A 21183-nucleotide genomic window follows, 5' to 3' on the forward strand; every position below is an offset into this window, starting at 1 on the left:
CAGCCACACCTCAACTAGAGAATTGGGGTAGACCGAATCACACCTTCCTGCTTAACCCAGAATGCTAATAAAGGAATTGCATTCCTGACAGAGACTAATGGCAGATCTTAGGTTTCTAAAAATTAATGGGGTTGAAAGAGCCTTGTCCGGAACCCAGAACTTAGTGTGGCTTCACTTGGTGCAATGACCATAAATGATGAAATCGATGACCCCAAAGAGCATGAAACAGCCAACAGCCCAGGCCTTTTCTGTTTCAGCTCTCCTTCCTACCACCTGGTGACACTTCCCAGAATAAATCACCTGCTGGCAAGCCCAGCTAGAAGGCCAGGACTGGAAAGGAAAGCCTGAGAGAGATCTTCTTACCAGCAGCCAGGCAAATGCTCAACTCGTGAAGGGGTAACTGTCACCCATCTACCCAAAACAACCCTTCTCAGGACTAAAAATGAACACCAAGGGCACAGGGGGGAATTTTCAATGATGATGGAAACACACTACATTTTTATTTTGTTGGTAGTCATGTGATTACATGTGTTGATCAGAACTCCACAGACTTCACGCTAGATTGTTAATGTCAGGAAAACAATCAGCATAATATGTACCGGCCCTTTCCCTTGGAAGTCTCTATAGCCTTTGGTGACTTTCCTTGGACATAAAATCCTAATAAAACCCTTCGTTGATTTACTATCAGAATTTTAGACGCACCAAGATAGGAAAGATGTCTTCTTCAAGGCTGTCAAATACAAATAGCCAAAACTAAGAATGTAACATTTATATAATTCCTGATTGTATCATGGTTCTTCTTGCTATAGGTAATCTACTGTATATATGTGTAATAATATAAATGTATATGTAAAAAATGAAATAAAATAAAAGTACAAAAAATTTAAAAAACAAAACAAAAAACCCTTCATAGAAGTGAACCATAGTTGTAACACACACACACACACACACAGAGAGAGAGAGAGAGAGAGAGAGAGAGAGAGAGAGAAAAGAAGAAGAAGAAGAAGATGATGATGATGAAGAAGAAGATGATGATGATGAAGAAGAAGAAGAAGAAGAAGAAGAAGAAGAAGAAGAAGAAGAAGAAGAAGAAGAAGAAGAGTGAACATCTTGAGACCTGAATAAATAGGAATGAATGAGGAAACAGCTTTGGGACTCAGCAGTATGAGAAGAAGCCGGCTTCCTACCCCCAACTATCTCTAAAGAAATGGCATGGCCCCAGCACATTGTGACCACCAAAGCATAAAATCATTATTCCAGAAGGCAGGCGTTCTCGCTTCCTTTCTGCTGCTGTGATAAAAACACTCTGACAAAAAAACAATCTGGGAAAGGAAAAGATCTGTTCTTACACTTCTAGGACCATAGTCCATCACTGACGGAAGCCAGGGCAGGAGACGAAGCTTCTTCCTCGCTGGCTCACACTCTGGCTCACTCCCAGGCTCACGCTCAGCTAACCTTTCTGACACAGCCCAGACCCGTAGCAGGGCTCACCTCACCAAATCTCAATCAAGACAATCCCTTACAGTCTCGTTACAGGCCAATCTGATCTGGAAAATTCCTCCACTGAGGCCTACTCAGATGACTCTAGGCTTTGTTTTAATGTTGACAGTTGAAGCTAATTAGGATATCAAGTACATTTCCGGCTAAAAAATATGTTGAAAGAGAAAGATGTCAAACCAAAAAGGTAAACTGATTTTGACTTTAGAAATGTATAAAATGAATGTTTAAGTTTTTAAAAAATATACCCTACCCAAATTGTTTATTCCATAAAGATGACAGTGAAGGGTTATAATTGTTTTAAAACAGATAGTTTTTATTGGTTACTTATCGGATGGTTAATGCTGATTGTAACTTGACAGGGTCTAGAGTTATCAGAGACAACTTCTGGGCAGGCCTATGAGGGATTATCTCGATTCCATTAAGGTGGGAAGTTCCACCCTAACTCTTCGCTGGGCTGAGGTCTTGGGCTAAATACAGAGGAGAAATCTAGTTGAGCACCAATATTTGTCGCTGTCCTCTTCCTCACCACACATATGACGTCACGTGCCTCAAGCTCCTGCCGTCAGGAGCCATGGCAGACTATACTCTTGCACCCTGAGCCCAAACCAACCTTTCCTCCCTTAGGCTGCTCCTGTCAGAGTATTTTCTCACCGTGGCACAAAGGCGGCCAGGCTGGAGATGCAGTTCAGTGGCAGAGTGCTTGCTCAGCATGCACAAAGCCCTGGATTTGATCTCCAGTAACACACACGTCCATACCCACACCCACACAATCATCCATCAGTTGACATACACAGATACTGCTTAACCTGGCCGCTCAGTGATTAAACAGAGCATGTAAGTTTGAATCCAGGCACTCAGCACGGCTGAGTCTCACTGAATTCACATACTGTCGCTAAAACTCCTTCTCTGGAGAAGGAATGTGAACAGGTACCACCCTCCCCCCACCAGGTTCTGAGGAAAACCCTGTTCCCCTAAGTCCTAATAGCAAGCCAAAGTACCATTCCACAAAAGCTCGCCCTGGGGACCCAAAGGGTTTATTGGGCTTACTTACAGAGCATGCGTGAAGGGTTGCTGACAGGAGCCTGGCTGACCCCAAAGCAGCCCATGCTGGAGGGTAGTCTTCACCCTGCCTGGAGGACAGCTTCAGGGTCACCACACAGACAGAGCCCCTTCCCCTTCCCCCAAGCCCTCCCCAGCCTACACACTACACTCCAGCTCCTCCCCTGGACCTGGAAGACACAAGCAGTTAGGGTAGAAAACTACAGAAATGGCTGAGAAAAATGGCGGATGCTCCGGTGGGGGTTCAATGACCCTCTCCACCAGCTCCTCCCCGGGAGGAATGTCAACAGTCACACCTTCTCCTTCCAGAAGGGAATTTCAACACTCGGGAGACACAATTGCAACGGACTCAAGCAGAGAGGCCCGGCTGCTCCCTTGAAGATGGCTTGGCAGTCTGCCTGCGGATCACCCTCCACGAGGATGAAAGATGTAAGCTAGGCGCATGGTGAAGTGCTCCCTCACTTCAGCAGCTGTACTGCTGTTAAAACATGTTGTTTGGCTGGACGTTGGTGGCGCACGCCTTTACTCCCAGCACTCGGGAGGCAGAGGCAGGCGGATTGCTGTGAGTTCAAGGCCAGCCTGGTCTACAAAGCGAGTCCAGGATAGCCAAGGGTACATAGAGAAACTCTGTCTTGAAAAAAAAAAACCATGTTGTTTATTTGTTTGTTTGAAAAAATGCATTTGTGGGCTGGGGATGCAGCTCAGTTGGTAGAATGCCAGCCCCAGGCACAAAGCGCTGGCTCCAGACTACATAAACCAGGTGTGGTGACACACATCTGTAACTCCAGCACTTGGGACACAGAGGCAGAAAGATTAGAAGGTCAAGTCATCCAAAGCTACATAACAAGTTTATGGTGAGAAGAATTAAATGAGTAAAGATTTAAATTAATCTGATATGGCTTCAAATGGATATAAAACAGTAGTGATGAGACAGGGAAAGCTGAGACATCAGCCTAGATGTGGATCTGAATACATGCCCCTCCCTCTACAAATATTTACCAAGTGCCTACGAGGTACAAGGTTGCAGCTGGGCTGCAAGGTTATAACTGTAAGGAAGAGCTCAACTCCAGCACAGCCAACAGAGCCTTGCCTCATGGCCAGCCTGCAGTTGGGACTCTTGGGCTACTACGAAAGAAAGAAAGAAAGAAAGAAAGAAAGAAAGAAAGAAAGAAAGAAAGAAAGAAAAGAAAGAATCAACCAGTGCCTCAGTTTCCCTATGTATCAGATGATGACGGTAGTTCCTTCCCAAGGCTAAGGCAAGGATCCAGGCTACATGTCTGAAGTGGTTTCTCAGGACAGTGTAGGGCTCAGAGATTGGTGTCATTGAGGACCTAAGGCACTCTTGTTAGCAGCCTGAACAAAAGTATAAAGGACAGCATTTCTTAGGGCTTGAATATCCAAGAGACTGGTCACTGAATAAGCCCCACCTGTACCCTTGAAATGACACTGATTTCAAGAATACCAAGTTCTAAGTAGGTGAATGGGAAAATGTTGAACAGTTCCATCTTCAAAAAATTCACCAGAAATTCTGAAATAAAGAGAATTTTCAACACATATTCTGATGTGTACTTCAATTATCCATGGCACTATGGAAGGAGTAACAAATACTACAATTTCTTGTGATTTTTTTCATTTTCTTTCTTAATATAGGTAATGCATAAGCCCTAAAGTCATGACTAAGCCATCATGTGTGACTGACGGATGTCAGAGAGGTCTTCTTTTCAGAAAGCATACCATCTCATATTTTTAAGCCCACACTTAACAACCAGAACTAATTTCCATACTTAACAATTGGCACTGATTTCCAATTTAGTCAGTTTTCAACGCAAATTACTCAGTTCTAACCTTTACTGTACTGAATGCAAAGGCAGCTATTTTTAAGGATTAACGCGTCTTCACAACGAAGATTTTAAAGCTTTACCCAGCAAAGAGTCACCTTCTCAGTAAGAATTATCTGAGGGCTGACACGCTGTCTCGGAGGGTAAAGGTGCTTGCTGTGCAAGCCTGGAACGGAATTAGATCCCCACAAACCACATTAAGGCTCTGAAAGGAGAGCAGGGTCTCCAGTGAGAATTATGGGATATCTCAAGAAGCGCTACTACTATGAAAGAAGCTGAAGACTTTCTCAAAGCCTTCTGTAAGGCCTGACCTGGACAGAGGGTCGCGAGAAGCGTCTATGTGATGCTGTACCGTGAGCGCAACGGAAGCTGCCAGGCCGTCGCTGGGAGCTGCAGGGTCAGGCGTGCTGAAAGCAAAGACTCACCTCCTCACTGATGAACTTCCACTCCCTCTTCAGCTCCCCACTCCACTGCTGCCACTCGCTGGCAGCTTCCATCAAACTCAGCCACTTTTCCCACAGAGCAGAGGTCACTCCGAGCACACACGCGCCATCATTTTCTGTGCACCTGCATCGCAGGCATCTGAGGGCCTGACGGAGTTTCACTAAGTCTTCTTTGGTTGATAGGAGACTTGAGGTTAGGGCCTTATAAGAGAAAGTTACAGGAAGGACATATGGTTTATAATCTTGTCTGAAATATAACTCATAAGACTGGCCCTGTTAAGGATTTTTTTTTTTTAATGTCACACCTCAGGAGGTAGTCCTGACGATCTCTAACTCAGAGACCTTTTTGCCTCTGCCTCCTGAATGCTGGCATTAAAGGTGTAAACCAGCACTCCTCGCCAGTTCAGGATTTTAATATTCCTTTTTGCTGTTTTTTTTTTTTGCTTTTTTGTTTTTTTCGAGACAGGGTTTCTCTGTGTAGCCTTGGCTGTCCTAGACTTGCTTTGTAGACCAGGCTGGCCTCGAACTCATAGCCATCCACCTGCCTTTGTCCCCTCAAGTGCTGGGATTATAAGTATGAGCCACAGTGCCTGGCAATTTTAATATTCTGAAACTATGACAGGACCTAGCTCTTGATTCCGAAAGTCACTTAGGGCCAAGTTGAGAATAATCTATGCATTCTATTCTGCATGAATTTAGGACCAAGTACATGTGTGGTGGCAGGAAGCAAAACGTTCAGGATAAGAAAACATCAACTAGCAATACAACATTTAGAAGTTTCTGATTTGTTTGTCCAAATTTTAACGACAAGACAGGAGTAATGGCTCACGCCTTTAATCCAAGCAATGAGAGGCAGGATGATTGCAAGTTCAAGACCAGCCTAGGCTACGTGGCATGACTCTGCCTCAAAAACAAATAAATAAATAAGTAACTAAGAAACCCAAAGCATAACAACATAGCACCCCAGATTCTAAAACCCAAAACTGTTTCACAAGCTGGGGATGTAGCCAAGGAGTAGAGTGCCTGCCCTACTGTGTGTACAAAAATAATGAAACAAAACTAAGGTAAAACCAGGCACAGAGGCGCATGCCTGCAACCTCAGCACTCGGGGCAGAAGGGAACAGAGGCAGAAGGGACCTGGGATACAGGAGCCGCCGTCTCAAATAAACATAAATTTGAGAGACGCAACTCTGTTGTGGATCTAGTAGAATAACCTGAAAACATCAAGAAAGGGAAGGTTCCGAAAGGCGGTCCCCAGGGCAGGATGCCATGGGGGATGGGGGGATGGGGGGTGGGTGATGGGCAGGTGTGGGGTGTGGAGGGAGCATCTCCCCTTGCATCTGGTCACCTGAGGGGTCAGAGTCATGCCCCGCCTCCCCAGCTCAGCCTCTCCTGGGTCTATCACAGCCCATCGACAGACTATGATCTACCTTGCTCTGTTCTAGGCGTGCTAAAGCTTCTTTGTAAGACCTGGGCAATGGGGACATGGACTGTCCAAGATCTGTCTCCATTTTCCTGAGCCGAGAGCAAATTTCTTCTTTCAATTTTCTATAGCATTTGTAATTCTCCAGGGACCTGAAGAGGCAGTTAGAAAAAAATATTAATATTTATCATTAATTCCACACACACACACACACATATATATATGGAGATTGCTTTTTCTTTTCTTTTTAAGATTTATTTATTTATTTTATGTATGCATGTTCTATCTGCCTGTACACTTGCACACCAGAAGAGGGCGTCAGGTTCCAGTATAGATGGTTGTGAACTGCCATGTGGTTGCTGAGAATTGAACTTAAGACTTCTGGAAGAGTAGACAGTGTTCTTAACTGCTGTACCATCTCTCCAGCACTTTTTTTTCTTTTTTAAACTATTCAAGGTACATATGGCTTTAAACAGGTAGATACAGTTGCCCTCAAAACAATGTTACACAGACACACACACACACACAGAGAGAGAGAGAGAGAGAGAGAGAGAGACAGACAGACAAACAGACAGACAGACAGACAGACAGACAGACAGAGACAGAGACACAGAGAGAGAGAGTCCTTATGCTATTCTAATGAATTCTTGGAGAAAGGAATGTAATCGCGAAAATGTCCACATTTGGATTCATGTCTTCAACTGCTTGCTTTAGGGAGTTAATCTCACATATAAAGAATTTACCAGAATCATGACAAAATCATTTGCATAGTAAAGTCCTTTTACTCATGAGAGTATTAATTAAAACAGCAAAAAGACAGTATCTAACAAAAGGCATGATTAAGTAAATTGCCACAAGTCATCACAGAAATATATATATATGTGTGTGTGTGTGTGTGTGTGTGTGTGTGTGTGTGTATTGTGATTACAATATAAAATACATTGTTACAATGAGGAAAAGGACTGATATTATATAGTTAAAAAAAATAAAGTGAGATAATTTATATCTAATTGTGATGTATTTTAAAAATACTATAAAATTACATGTTAAGTAGGAACTAAGTCCTCTACTGAGAATAATTTAAAATTCTGTTTGGGGGAGCCAGAGTATAGTTCCATAGTAGAGTGCATGCAAAACAGATATGTGACCTTGAGTGTAACCCCTAGTAAAAATAAAAAATGATGTAATAGCTACCTTAAAATAAAACTCTCTCACTCCTGAACTCCTGATACCCTAATATCTACACCAAGGAAACCGAAGAAGGAGGATCACTTTAAGTTTGAGGCCACTCTGGTCTACATAGTGAGTTTGAGGCATGAGGCTTGTTTTAAAACAGCAGCAAAACCAAAATAAACAGAAACACACTACACTTGGGGTATGTGTGTGTGTGTTTGTATGTGTGTGTGAGAGAAAGAGAGAGAGAAAGACAGAGAGAGACAGAGACAGAGACAGAGAGACAGAGAGAGATAGAGACAGAGACTGAGAGAGCATGCATGCATTCACGCATGCATAAATAGCATAGCACGGGCAGGTGAACGGCAGGCGTCAGCATGAGGTGGCTTCTCTGCTCTCCATCTTATTTTTTGAGACAGCCTCCCACTGAATCTGAGCCTCACTGATTCTGCCATGTTGGCTAGTCGCTGAGCTTCGAGGATCCTGGGATTACAGATATAAGCCAGGTTTTAAGTTGCTATTGGTGATTCAAACCCTGGGTTCTCATGCTCTCATGACAGGCACGATACTGACTGAGCCACCTCACCACCAGGCTCTTACTCTGTGTGTTCACAAGGTATGCACACATATGTAGACCGAGGGGCATGCTGTGTGCATGTGTGAAGGCTGAAGGAAGCATCTAGTGGCCTGTTCGATCATTCTCTGTTTACTCTCATTGAACCTGGCTGCCATCGAGGCCCATCCATCCTCTTGGCTCTACGCCTGTACGGCTGGGGTTATAGGTGCGTGAAGAGGCCACGCCCAACATTTTGTGTGGGTTCTGGGGATTAGAACTCAAGTCCTCATGTTTACAAAGCAAGCAGTCTTACATGCTGAGCCATCTTCCAGCCCTCCCTTACTGTTTCATGACAAGTGCCAACAAGGAGTCGGACAATTAGAATATGTATCCCCGTGCCCTGGGCTACCACACCCTTACATACCCCAGGAAGGCTCCTGCACTTCCACATGTTCCTAGAAGCACTGTTGCTCAATATAAGAGACTGGAAATTATTCAAATATCCTTTAACAGTTAGTTAAGTGTACTGTGGAGAAGAATGTGACTGAATCTTACAGTCAAAGTGATGAGCTTGAAAAATATGGAGTTACAGAACAAAAGAACAAACATTATAAGGATAGGACCTAAATACAGAAAAAATTACAATAATATAAAGTTTAGGGCATAGATGATTCCCTAATAAGGGGAGAAGGAAGAGCCCATGAGAGAATTCAATATAATGAGGTTTATCTTGGACAATTTGCTTATAAAGAAAGATGTCTGTTCTGTCATCACCTCTTATACTATCCACACATTTTATATATCGTACTATATGTATCAAATACTAAAAAAAATTAAAGTTGATTAAAGTTTTAATATGGTTTTCTTTTTCTTTTTCTTTTTTTAAGATTTTTAAATTTTTATTTATTTGTATAGTGTTCTCCCTGAATGTGTGCCTGCAGGACAGAAGAGGGCCCCAGATCTCATTATAGATGGTTGTGAGCCACCATGTGGTTGCTAGGAATTGAACTCAGGACCTTTGGAAGACCAGCCAGTGCTCTTAACTTCTGATCCATCTCTCCAGCCCAAAGGTTTTTTCTTTTGTTTTGTTTTTTGTTTTTTGTTTTCCGAGAGAGGGTTTCTCTTGTAGTTCTGGCTGTCCTGGACTTGCTTTGTAGACCAGGCTAGCCTCGAACTCACACAGAGATACCCCTGCCTCTGCCTCCTGGGTGCAGGGATTAAAGGTGTGCGCCACCACGCCCAGCATTTAACATGGTTTTCTTTGGTGACATTTTAAACCTTCCCATCTTCAGATTTTCTCTGATGTGCACGTGAATTCTAAAGACAAGGAGAAACGAGGTCCTGTTACCTGAAGGTGCAGGCAACCCACCTTTCATCCTCAGCCTCCTGGGCCTCCAGCCCTGCCTTCAAGGCTGAGTTCTTGGACTCCAGAGCTTGCAGAGCACACTGAAGTTGCTCTTTGGCCTCCGGGCTAGAGACAGCCCCCAATGTCTCCGTGAGGTTCCGTAAGTCGGCGACTGCCAACTGCAATTCCTCTTGCTTACAACGCGCCGGCTCCAGTGATTCTCTGGGATTGTGAAGGTCTATTCTATACGACAAAAGCATGGCTTCCAGGGACGCAGCGGTCCCCACTGCCCTGGTGAATACCTCGTCATAGCGGCTTATGCTTTCACAGGCATCATTCAGGGCACTCTGGTGAATCGGAGATTAAACACAGTCAGACAATTTCCCAGCTTGGGGGATTTTTGCTATTCTCAAATACGATGCATTCACCCATTTCTCTGAGTCCTAGGAGAGCTGGCTGCTCAATTCTCACAGGTTTTACAGTATTCCGTTAATATTTAAACATGAGTAACTAAAAGGAAAAAAAAGTCGTATTTTCTAAGAAATCTAATTCAAATTTAAAATAGCATCTCGCTAATCCTGCCAGCTGGTATATAATTCCTACCCTAGAATTCTGGCACCAGGCTATGAGTTAAATAAAGCATTGTACGTAATATCTATAACTTTAATATCTATCAACACATAAAAGCAGCCAAAAAGCCAGATCTCTTGTGTTTCAAATGAATAGTATTTATCTGCCATCAATTGCAGTTCAGGCACATCACTGAATGTCCCTACACCTCAGTCTTGTCATGAAAATAGCAAGTGAATTTAAAGAGCGCTTCCTGGCCAGCTCTAGTCAAATTACTCATGGGTGGGGTGAGTCATATAGAGTGCTCCTCCAAACTATTAAAAGCAAAAGAAGTATTAGAATTTCTTACAAAACCATTTAAATAGCACACTTTACATTTCTATAGCATTCACCCCCAGTAGCTAATACTAACTCTTTGAGTAAATGAAGCAAGTTTCCCCATTCTACAGACTGAAGTCATTACATAAATAATAGACACAGCTGTGCCCCAATAAAACTTTATTTATAAACTAAGCACTATGGGCAGGATTTGGCCAATGGTCCTTACGTTTAAATTAAATTAAGGATGCCTGCTATAGACTTAGACAAATGTCTATTTGAATCCTGATTTTTATCACTATCTACCTCACATGTTTCTGGGATTCAACTTTCTTACTTTATTTTTTTCCCCCAATGCTGGGAATTGGACCTGGGAGCTTTGCACATGCTAGGCAAGCGTGCTGTCATGAGCCCTCGATTTTCCATTAAACAAGGCTAACAATAACAGCCTCTACCCCCAACTGCCAGCACCATGTAAATTCTAAATAAACATTAGTTATCACTTGCTGTCCTTTCTTCTACACCATACTTCTACTCCATATCATTTCACTACCAATCACTAAAAAAATAATAATAATTAATTAATTAATTAAAAATTTGTTCTGAGTTCAATGGTGCTTATGAGGGAAGCAAAGATATCAACTCCATCTTTCTCTAATTTATGAGGCGCTGAAGTCCGATACTAAATGAGTCAACATGATAAAGTGGCTCGTGACCTTCCTACAGTGATTTCTCCTATAGAACCTGCACTGCCTGTACAAGTACTGGACCAAAACAACCAGCAGGGATCGCTGCCTTAAACGCCTAACTTCAAAGACAACTTACTGTGCGTAAATCAATGCTTTTGCTAAGCTCCGTTTGAAGACCTTCCATGTCACAGCATTTGGCCTCCGTGCCACTGGTCCCGGAAGCGTTTTCTTCTCTTTGTTGCTCAGTGACCCTCAGGGCTCTAACAACACACACCTCTGCCTGAACTTGCTCACCAAATGCTTCCCAAGTCTCTTTCTCGTCTTGAATATGTTGAATCCCCAAATTTACACATAAAGGCTGCTGTAGCCGAGACTTTATTTGCTTTAGAACGCATAGAGAATTTTCTAGTTTATCCTGGAATACCTCTTCACCCACTCCTTTCTGCTGCAATTCTAGCATCAGGTTCTGGAGGGCCTCGCGAAGCCTGGCATTTTCTTCTGCGTTTAGCTTTAGTTGCAGCATCTCACTCTCTTTGAACGAGTCGTCAAAAGCCTCACTTTTGCTTAATTTCTTCATTATCTCATCACGCAAACATTTTGCTTTTTCAATTTTCTGAATCAAAATCTGTGCATTGAGCAAGGTACTTTCTGGCGGCATGCTGGGGACTTGCCGCAGCGATTCGGCCCTTTCCTTAATTTGCAAATCCACAGCCCCTATCTTACTTAGCAACGCTTGGTACCTGTCGCGCGCTGTGAAAAACGTGTCCAGCTGCTTAATTTTTTCTTCCAGTTCCCTTTCCCTTTCAAACACCTGGGTTTGTAACTGTTCAAGCAGGGAGCTATCCCAGCTTAGCTCATTAGCGTCAAACACTTCCTCAGATGTCAACAGCTGGGCGACACTGCCTTGGATAGCAGCCAGCTTGTCTTTAAGATCACTGAGTTCCTCTTTAGCATCCTGCTTCAGGTCCTGGTGAAGCGGGAGAGGTGGACCATGCTGGACAGCCTCAAGCTCTTTCTGAAGCACGGCTGCTTTTTCATAGAACCCTCTGTAAGACTTGATCTTGTGTTCAAGCTCGCTACAGTTATTCTGAATGAGCCTCTGGGCTCTGCTGGTCCTCGTCTTGAGGCTTTTTAACTGGTCATCCAGGAACAGTCTCTCAAACACATTTGCATCCTTGTAGGCGTTTGTGAGTTCCTGAAGATGCGCTGCGATTGCACTCTCCACGTCTCGCAGCTGCTGCTGGGATGCCGTCAAGATGGCCCGGCGACACTCCAGCTCAGCTTCCGTGGAGGCTCTTTCCCTCGTGGGAACCATCAGGGTCTCGCTTTGTTTAAGCGTGAGCTGAGCCTTTCCTATAATCGCAAACAATTTGCTTCTCTCTTCCAACTTCAGTTCTAGCTCCTGTGACCTCTGAGTTGATTTTAAAAGCAGCACTTGGTATTGACTCTGTAAATCCTCCAGGAGAGTATTAAAACCGTCACTCTCACGTGCTTCAAGGCCGGGAGTGATGCCTCCGACCTCGTCCACCAGCAACTCCACTGCCTGCTGCTTACCCAGAATGCCATCGTGAATCAACTTGCGCTTTCTGATCTGAGAAAGGATGTCGTCGGGGAGAAGGGCAATGGGGGCGCCGAGCTCCGCCAACATGTTCTTGACCCACAACAGGGTCTCCTTTAGCCTCTTCTTAAGGTCAAGTTTCTTAATCTGATTTTCTACCTCTCGGTTCAATGGCTCCAGTGCCTCCAGTTGCTTATTCAAATTATTTATCGCATCTTCCAGAGTTTTCTTATCCTTTTCTCCCCAAAGTCTCTTCATCTGAAGCTCAGCTTGCCGCTTTAAGCCGGAAAACTCATACTTGATTGCCTGGAGCTCAGCGGCCGCAGCGAGCATGTCCACGCCCCCCTCCTGTTGCTTAGGAATGTTCAGACTTAGCCTCAGCTGCTGTTGCCGCTGATGCAGAGAAACCTCAATGTCCTGGGCCTTCTTCAGGAGGCAGGTGAGTTCGCTGTGCTCTGTGGCTTGCTGAAAACACTTCCTGTGAGCCAGCTGCTCCACGTGCTCCCACCCACGTTCAAGTTGCTTCGTTTGGCTCTCCACCAGCTTTTGATCCGCGGCCGTCAGGTGGCTGGATAAACGTGCCCAGTCCACGTGAAGCTTGCTCAAAGAGCCTTTTTCTTTCTCTACGGATTCCAGGAACATCTTGATTTTGCCCAGATAGGTTGCACTGTCCAGTGAGCCTCTAGAAAGAAAATAAAAATAGAGAAGTAAAGGGAGAGGAGTAAAGAAAGGAGAACTGTGTGTAAAAACGCTTTGCAAATGGAAAACCAACCTTTCCCCAAGCTTAGTCTAAGATACCACAGCAGCTAACACGGCCTCCAAAGCCCTTGTTATCACCTTTCCTTTCCATCAAGAAGATCTCATCTTTTGAATGTAGAATTATTTTAAAGGATATTACTGAAAACAAAATCGACTTAGATATAAGCATAAAACAACCCTTTATGATGAGAAGTATTTGCACATTAAGATCTATATATCTACCATTTGTTATTTTCTTTTTTTAAAAAAGTTTTTAAAATTTTATTTATTGCATATGAGTGCTTTATCTGCAGAAGAGGGTATCAGATTACATTATAGATGCTTGTAAGCTACCATGTGGTTGCTGGGAATTGAACTCAGGACCTCTGGAAGAGAAGGCGGCGCTCTTAACCACTGAGCCATCTCTCCAGCCCCCTGTTTGTTATTTTCAAAGCCAAAGGAAAGATATGTTTATTTTTATTTCTGTGTGATGGGGGTGGGGGACTGATGCCATAGAGTGCATGGAAAGGCCAGAGGACAACTTTGTGGAGTCCTTCTCCCCTTCCACCTTTACAAAGTGTGGTGGTTTACGTAGGAATGCCCCCCAACAGACTCCTGCTTTTTGAATGCTTGGCCACTAGGGAGTGGTACTGTTAGGAGGTGTGGTCTTGTTAGAGTAGGTGTGGCCTTGCTGGAGGAAGTGTGTCACTGGGGGGCGGGCTCTGAGGTCTCAGGAGCTCAAGCCAGGCCTAGTGACCCACCTGCTCTTCCTGCTGCCTGACCGTCTAGATGTGGAACTCTCAGCTCCTTCAGCACCATGTTTGCCTGTGTGCTCCCGCCACGCTGATAATGAACTAAACCTCTGAAACTGTAAGCTAACACCAATTAAATGCTTTCCTTTATAAGAGTTGCCATGGTCACGGTGTCTCTTCATAGCAATAGAAATCCTGATCAAGACACACAGGTTCAGAGAATTGAACTCCGACCATCAGGCTTGGCAGCAGGTAACTTTACCTGCAGAACCATCTTACTGACCCCCCCCCCATTTAAATGTTTTAATTTATATTTAAATTAAATAATTAAGATATGTAATATTCAATATGTGCTAATTTAATTATATTGGTACAAGGCAATATATGTATGTAATATATTTACACTATTGTTTAATAAATTATGTGTAAAGCAGTGCACAGTACACACACATACACACATACAGAGAGAGAGAGAGAGAGAGAGAGAGAGAGAGAGAGAGAGAATATGAATACAGTAAAGTTTTCTTATATATTTCAGCTATGGTTTGAATGCCTATGCTTTCCCCAAACAAATTATTTTATTGTTGTTGTTTGCTGAGGTTTGTTTGCTTTTTAAAAACATGTATTTATTTATTTATGGGGTAGAAGACACTTGTGTGGGCAATAGTTCCCTCCTTCCACCTAGGTCCCTAGTACCAAACTCAGATTGCCAAGCCTGGTGGCAAGTGCCTCTGCCCACCAGGCCAACTTGCAGGCCCTTTGTTTGCTTTTCTGAAACAGGGTCTCAGGTGCACATGTTTTATGTTGAAAGCTAGGTGAGCACATAATGGTATCAGGAGGTGGGGTCTTTGGGAGGTGATGGAGCTATGCAGGTGAAGCCTTTATGAACATGAGTGGCTAAGAGGAACCCCCAAACCCCTTTCCTGTCCCCAGGGAAGGGCCTTGCCGCTCACTCTACCCAGGGAAGAAGACATGGCTGGTTGACATCCCTGAACTAAAGGGGAGATCCACCAGACACGAAGTTTGTCAGCATCTTCAACCTTTGGACCTCCCCACCTCAAAACCGTAGTAAATTGCTGTTCCAAAGCCACCTAGTCTGTGACATTTTATTAGAGCAACCCAGACAGACTAAGCCAGCGTCCAACATGGGCTCGCTCTCCATGCATGACGTCATAGTCCTGACATCCTTCTGCAGCATAAAATGGAGCACCCTGGGCCTGCAAGGGAGCGAAGAGACCCAGCCCCGGATTCTTACACTTACATTTTGAGGCTTTCCGCTTCTGTCAAGAAGGTGTTCAGGGAGGCTTCAGCTGCAGCCAGCTGCTCTTGAAAACCACCAAGGAGGCCGTACCGACTTTCTGTAGTTGCCTTCAAGGTAAGAAGCGCCTGCAGTAGACTGTGCAAGTGGCACGTGGAAGATCTGGCCGTGGGCAGAACCGAGGCTCGCTCTTCTGTTTGCTTGAGATGCTGAGATTGTTCCAGAAGTTCAGTGGCTGTTCTTCTTGCTTCTAACTGGGAATATAATTCCTAAAGGAAGTCACACGGATCAGCATGTGGACTCACACACACACACACACTCATTCACTTCCCTCCCTGCCCTCCCTTCTACAGATAACATGTCTATCCCATGAGGGAGCAGTGAGTATCTCACGCATTCTCATGCCTCTGTCTGCTTTGCTAGAATCGCGTTAGGAGCTAGGCCACTGGGCCACCATTTATTACCTCTTAGGGGACCTCATTGTCTTAAAAGCCCAGTAATTTCTAGAGGAAAACTCAGCTTTGTTGTTCCCATCCTTCACCTTTTCTCCTGGCTTTGACACATGGTTACTGTTCTGTAGGGTCATCTGAAATGACAGAGACCGTCTAGACCAGGGGCTCTCAACCTTCCTCATGCCGCGCCCCTGGGGTCCAGTTCTTCATGTTGTGGTGACTCCGCCCCCAACCATAAAATTATTTTTGTTGCTACTTCATAACTGTAATTTTGCTACTGTTATGATTGTAATATAAATATATATGTTTTCCAGTGGTCTTAGGTGACCCCTGTGAAAGGGTCGTTCGACACTCCGCCCCCTCAAAGGGGTCACAACCCATAGGTTGAGAACTGCTGATCTAGAGTTTGATTTTTAAAAGCATGGGCATATACAGGATTTTCAGGGTCAATAACTAAAAATACATTGTTACTGCAAATGAACACAGCAACAAATAAATAATTAACCCATCGCTAGGAAAAACAGAACCTATCAGTAGATTTAGAACACACAGCCCTGTGAAAACGTATGAGGATGACTCAGAGTCTTCAAACTCTCACTGAAGTTTCAGGAACTCTGTGGAACAGAAAGAAGTCGACTGTTCATTAAACTCTCCCACTTCTTAAACGGTTAGAGTTATACCACTTACTGATTAGTACATAATTATATAGTTACCAAATTGATCATCAGGCAAAGGTTAACTAAGACTTTTCACTCCATACAAGCAAGTTTTTGGTAATTAAAATATATTGTATTGCACTGGGTAAATGATGCAATCATGCTGTTAGTGTTTTTCATGTTCCCATACCTCCATTCCTTTTAATTGTTCATTTCTTAACATAATGTCCAATTCTAAAGGTTGATTTTGCAGCTCATTGACTTTCCGCTCATCTTGGGTGTTTTGCATGCTTTCTTGAACATTGAGAGAAAGTTGTTTTGACAAAATCATTTCCACAGCTGAGTTCTGAAAACATAAAAAGATTAATTGCTGAACAGCCTACCTTCCAAATGAACCCACTTTCATTTTTCTTGATTAAAAACCATTCCAGTTGCTTCTATTTACTTGGGTTAAAGGCTTTAAAGAAGAGTATCTGGGTTCTACCAAAGATGGAGTCTCTCCATATAATAATTAATACCTGCATTGGTCCGCCCTCCCCCAGTATGAAACATTTTGTCCTAGGAGCATACATTCTAGAACTGTGCCATTATATATATATATATTCGTAAAGAAATAAAACAGACATGGAAGAGTTAACAGCCCCCAAATTTATACTTAGGATTCACAACCTGAGGAGGACTAGGCAAACAGTAGGTGCTCATTTTTATCTATCAGTAGTTCAAAACAAGTAGGTGAGAGAACAGCAAGATGTCACGGTACTGAGAATAAATTAGGCCCTTCCACCAGTTGGTACTGAGGATTGGGAAACGGGGAGATGATTCAGTAAGCACAAGCGCTAGCCAAGCCCTGTATAGCCAAGTTCAACCCTCAGAGCCCACATCAAAAGGAGGAAAAGTCAGATGTGGTAACACATATCTGCAATGCGAGCATTTCTACCTCAGCATTAGAGGTGTAAAGTGTAATGAGTGCTTGTATATAAGAGTGTGTTCGCTGGGCATGGTGGTGCACGCCTTTAATCCCAGCACTCGGGAGGCAGAGGCAGGCGGATCACTGTGAGTTCGAGGCCAGCCCGGTCTACAAAGAGAGTCCAGGACAGCCAAGGCTGCACAGAGAGACCCTGTCTCACAAAAACCAAAAAACCAAAAAAAAAAAAAAAAAAAAAAGAGTGTGTTCACATACCCCCAAAACACTCAAGCATAACAAACAAATAAAAACTTAGTAAGATGAGAAACACTATAAATGAGTAATTAATTTTTAAAATGTTTTAGGAATTTGTGGTTATCAATGGGGAATTTGTGTTCAGTCCATTTTCAACCACTATTTCTTTTTATTGTTAAATTAGATTTTTTTAGTGTGTGAATACGTGTGCACATGTACATGTGTGCATGTGTTCATGTGTGCGTGTGCGTGTGTGTGTACATCAGAGAAAAACTTCTCTTGTTGAAGAAGACTTGTTTCTTTCCCTCTGGTCCCAGGGATTGATAACCAATAATTTTGGGAGTGGCCAGGGATGGAGACACACTGAGGATCAAACATTTGCCTGGCATGTTCAAGACAGGACCACACCAACTTTACAAAACATAACACATGGCAAGCCAAAAGCAATGCCCCGCCCCCAGAAGTGTAATAGATTAACAACAGGGGACACCAAGCAGGAAGATAAGGGAACTTGTGATATTATCTTTGTAACTGTCCTATAAATATGAAACAGTTCTAAAATGAAAAGTTTACCTAAAATAAGCACCTGTCTGGAGTTTTGCCAGCTTCTTAATGATAAAAGAATCCAGCTGTCCAGGGCTGCTGGTTTTGAAATAACGCTGTATAAGTCACTGCTTTGGTATGTGACAAATAATAATTATGACCTTGCAAGTTCCCTCCAGTTCTGAGAACCTAATTCATTTGGCCTCTGGTGAAAACCTACATAGAGGACAGCCTCACAGGGAGAGGTCCAGGGAGGCAGTGAGTTAAAAGGGGAAGGGCGTGAGATGTGGGAGGGCACACTGCTGCAGAGGATGCCTGCCTCCTCTGCCTCCTTGGAAACCCCCCAAAATGCACCTGGACACAAGAGAACCTGTACCAAAGGCCTAGAGAGCAGACCCCAGGAGAGAGTTAGCTACCACCGCCATCCGCCAAGAACCTAAAGCAGCTGCTCTCTCTTACCTGCTGAGCCAGTGCCTGAGGGTCCCGGTTACCCAGGCTGACAGAGGGAACATTTGTAATGTCAGACTTCACCAGTCAAACAAAGTAGGCTAGACACTTCACATCACCCCCAAAATCATGCGTTCACTGACCCCCAAAGCCATTTTCACCCACAACAGAAAGGCCAACAGAATCCCTCAAACGAACATTTCCAGTGTAACAGGTAACATTCCTTTGGCTCACGCCAGGGAGGTTGGAACCCAGCGTGGGCCCTGATTGGCTCCTGGAAAGTTCTGTCCACTTCCTCATGCCCTGCTCACTACCCTCCGCTGTATTTTATTTTGGTTGCACATACTACTATGAAATGTTTTATCTTAAATCATAAATCATTTGAGAAATATATGAAATAATAAACCCACATGACTGAAAACAAAGATTAAAGTTATATGATTTTCTTTGTTAAAGGAATTTAAAGCCACCCCAGTATCATCTCCTCTAACTTGTTCATCTCCCTAAACCAAATACTCTCCCGAAGTAGCTAAATACATATCTTTACTATGTTATAGTTGATACATTGTTATTTTAAGTTCTTATAGAAATTAAGACCTTGTATGTGCCACTTTATAATTTGTTCCAGTTACTATATTTTGAAAAATCTAACAGGTAGACATCAGCTGTGGTTTTTGTGGTTTCGTTTTGCTCAATGAAGGAACACATCTGTTAAGACTATTCCACTAGCTTTATTTCTGCTATTATGACAAAAAGACCCTGACAGAGAGCGACTGAAAGAACTAAAGGTTTGCTGTAGTGTATCGTTCCAAGCTACGGTCTACCACGGTAAGAAATTCACAGTGGTGGAAGCCTGAAGCACAGCTCCCATCACATCCATAGTCAAGAGCAGAGATGTGGTCACCAGCAACCGTCTTGGGGTGGTATGACAGCAAGCTTCCTTGCCCTCCCCTGCTGTGACAGCAAGCTTCCATGCCCTCCTGCAGGGTGAGACCATGTTCCTGAGCCTTGGTGGAGGAGTCCTCAGGCATCCAGATTCCCAACCCCACCCAGCAGGAAGGAGGTCCCTCCTCCTGCTCAACTGTGTGATCAGACAAGGCCACGTGCGGGGTGGGACTCCCTCCCAGGGAAACATCAAGGTGGAGAAAAGGCGGAGCTACAGAGGAGAATCAGATGGAACATTTTAAACTAGAGCTGCAGTGACTGAAAAATAGAGGTCCGTAGATGAGATCAAGAACAGAATAGAGTAGGCTGGAGAGGTGGCTCAGAGGTTAAGAGCACTGGCTGCTTTCCCAAAGGTCCTGAGTTCAAGTCCCAGGAACCACGAATCAATCAGTGCATGGACACCTGGTGCTCAGCTCAGTTTCCCCACTCGTACAGCCAATCAAATGGTGTCACCACAGTCAGGATGGGATGACCCACCTCAACCCAATCAAGAAAATTCCTCATAACCATGCCCAGAAGCCAATCTTACCTAGTTAATCCCTCACTGAGACTCTCTCTTCCAGGTAATTCTAGGTCATATCAAGTTGATACTTAGAGCTAACAATCACTACTATGAACAGTGTCGTTGCTTCCCAACTTTCCTATTATAGATGCTGCTGTGACATAGGCACTTCTGCAGTCCCAGCATGAACACATGCATGTCTTTTCTCTTTTTCCTCTGGTATGCCCGCAAAATTTTTTCACTTTTATTCCTGGTCCTTTGGTTTTGGAACAGGTCTCATTGATGCATAGTCTCTTTAGACTATTTGCCTAAAATAAAATTACTAGTCATAAAACACGATCCGTTTGACCCTCAGTAGATAGATAGCTATCGACTTGTTCTCCAGAGACTCAACTCTCATTTCTATTAGAACCAGGATGGCCAATCAAGAAGGCCAAGTCAATAATAATGTCACTGTCCTTTTTCCCAGTCAGGGGCAATGGTGACAACCAGATCCTAAATCCACCACCCATAACCTGCCAGCCAGAGGACAGATGTCCAAAGCCTTCCAATATGATGCAATGAGAAGCAAGTGTAAGGGTAAATATCACCATGACAGGCAACACCCTGGGAAGATGGCAGAGTGGCGTGACGGGGGAAAAGACACTTGATGCACTGGCACGAGGAGCCACAGAAAAAGCCAAGTGTGGCCATGCATGCATCTGTAACCCCAGAACCGGGAGAGGCACAGAAAGAGGAGAAACCCTAGGGCTTGCTGCTTGCCACCATGATAGCAAAATAGCAGGCCCCAGGTTCAGTGAGAGACCCTGTCTCAAAGGAATAAACATATGGGACACTCAGCGTTTTCCTCAGAACTCTGCACACATGAATATCAAACAGACATATACCACACACAAACAGACAAAACTAAAAGGCAGAGCTACTGCCTCCAAGCTGTATTTGTCTCTCTATGTGACTCTTTTTCCCCGTGTGACTCTTATTATTACAATGTCTAACATGTTACTATGACTTAGAAGGTAACCTTTCACCTCCCCTGTGCTCCAACCAAAGTTCTGTTTGTTTGTTTGTTTGTTTGTTTTTGTTTTTTAACTCCTCCTCCTCCTCCCTCCTCTTTCTGTTCCTTCTTCCTCCTCCTCTTTTTTCTCTTGGTCTTTCTAGACAGGGTTTCTCTGTGTAGCCTTGCTTGTCTGTCCAAGAATTCACTTTGTAGACCAGGCTGGCCTTGAACTCACAGAGATCCACCTGTCTCTGCCTCCTAA

At 43.8% G+C, this 21183-nt stretch overlaps 1 protein-coding gene across 5 annotated transcripts in view; it reads right to left on the reverse strand.

The window, feature by feature from the left end:
* The window catches only part of SYNE2 (spectrin repeat containing nuclear envelope protein 2), a 311925-nt gene that overhangs the window by 139017 nt on the left and 151725 nt on the right, over positions 1-21183 (reverse strand). For all 5 annotated transcript variants that reach the window (XM_084791617.1, XM_084791618.1, XM_084791619.1 and 2 more), the window contains exons 46-51: positions 16519-16674; positions 15224-15489; positions 11051-13154; positions 9362-9684; positions 6271-6415; positions 4823-5041 (exon numbers count right to left, since the gene is read on the reverse strand). In XM_084791617.1, the coding sequence (XP_084647743.1) occupies positions 4823-5041; positions 6271-6415; positions 9362-9684; positions 11051-13154; positions 15224-15489; positions 16519-16674 (3213 nt within the window). The remainder of the gene's footprint in view (positions 1-4822; positions 5042-6270; positions 6416-9361; positions 9685-11050; positions 13155-15223; positions 15490-16518; positions 16675-21183) is intronic.

Source organism: Acomys minous (genome assembly GCF_964271855.1).
Source record: "Acomys minous genome assembly, chromosome: 8".
In the NCBI taxonomy this organism is placed as follows: Eukaryota; Metazoa; Chordata; class Mammalia; order Rodentia; family Muridae; genus Acomys; species Acomys minous.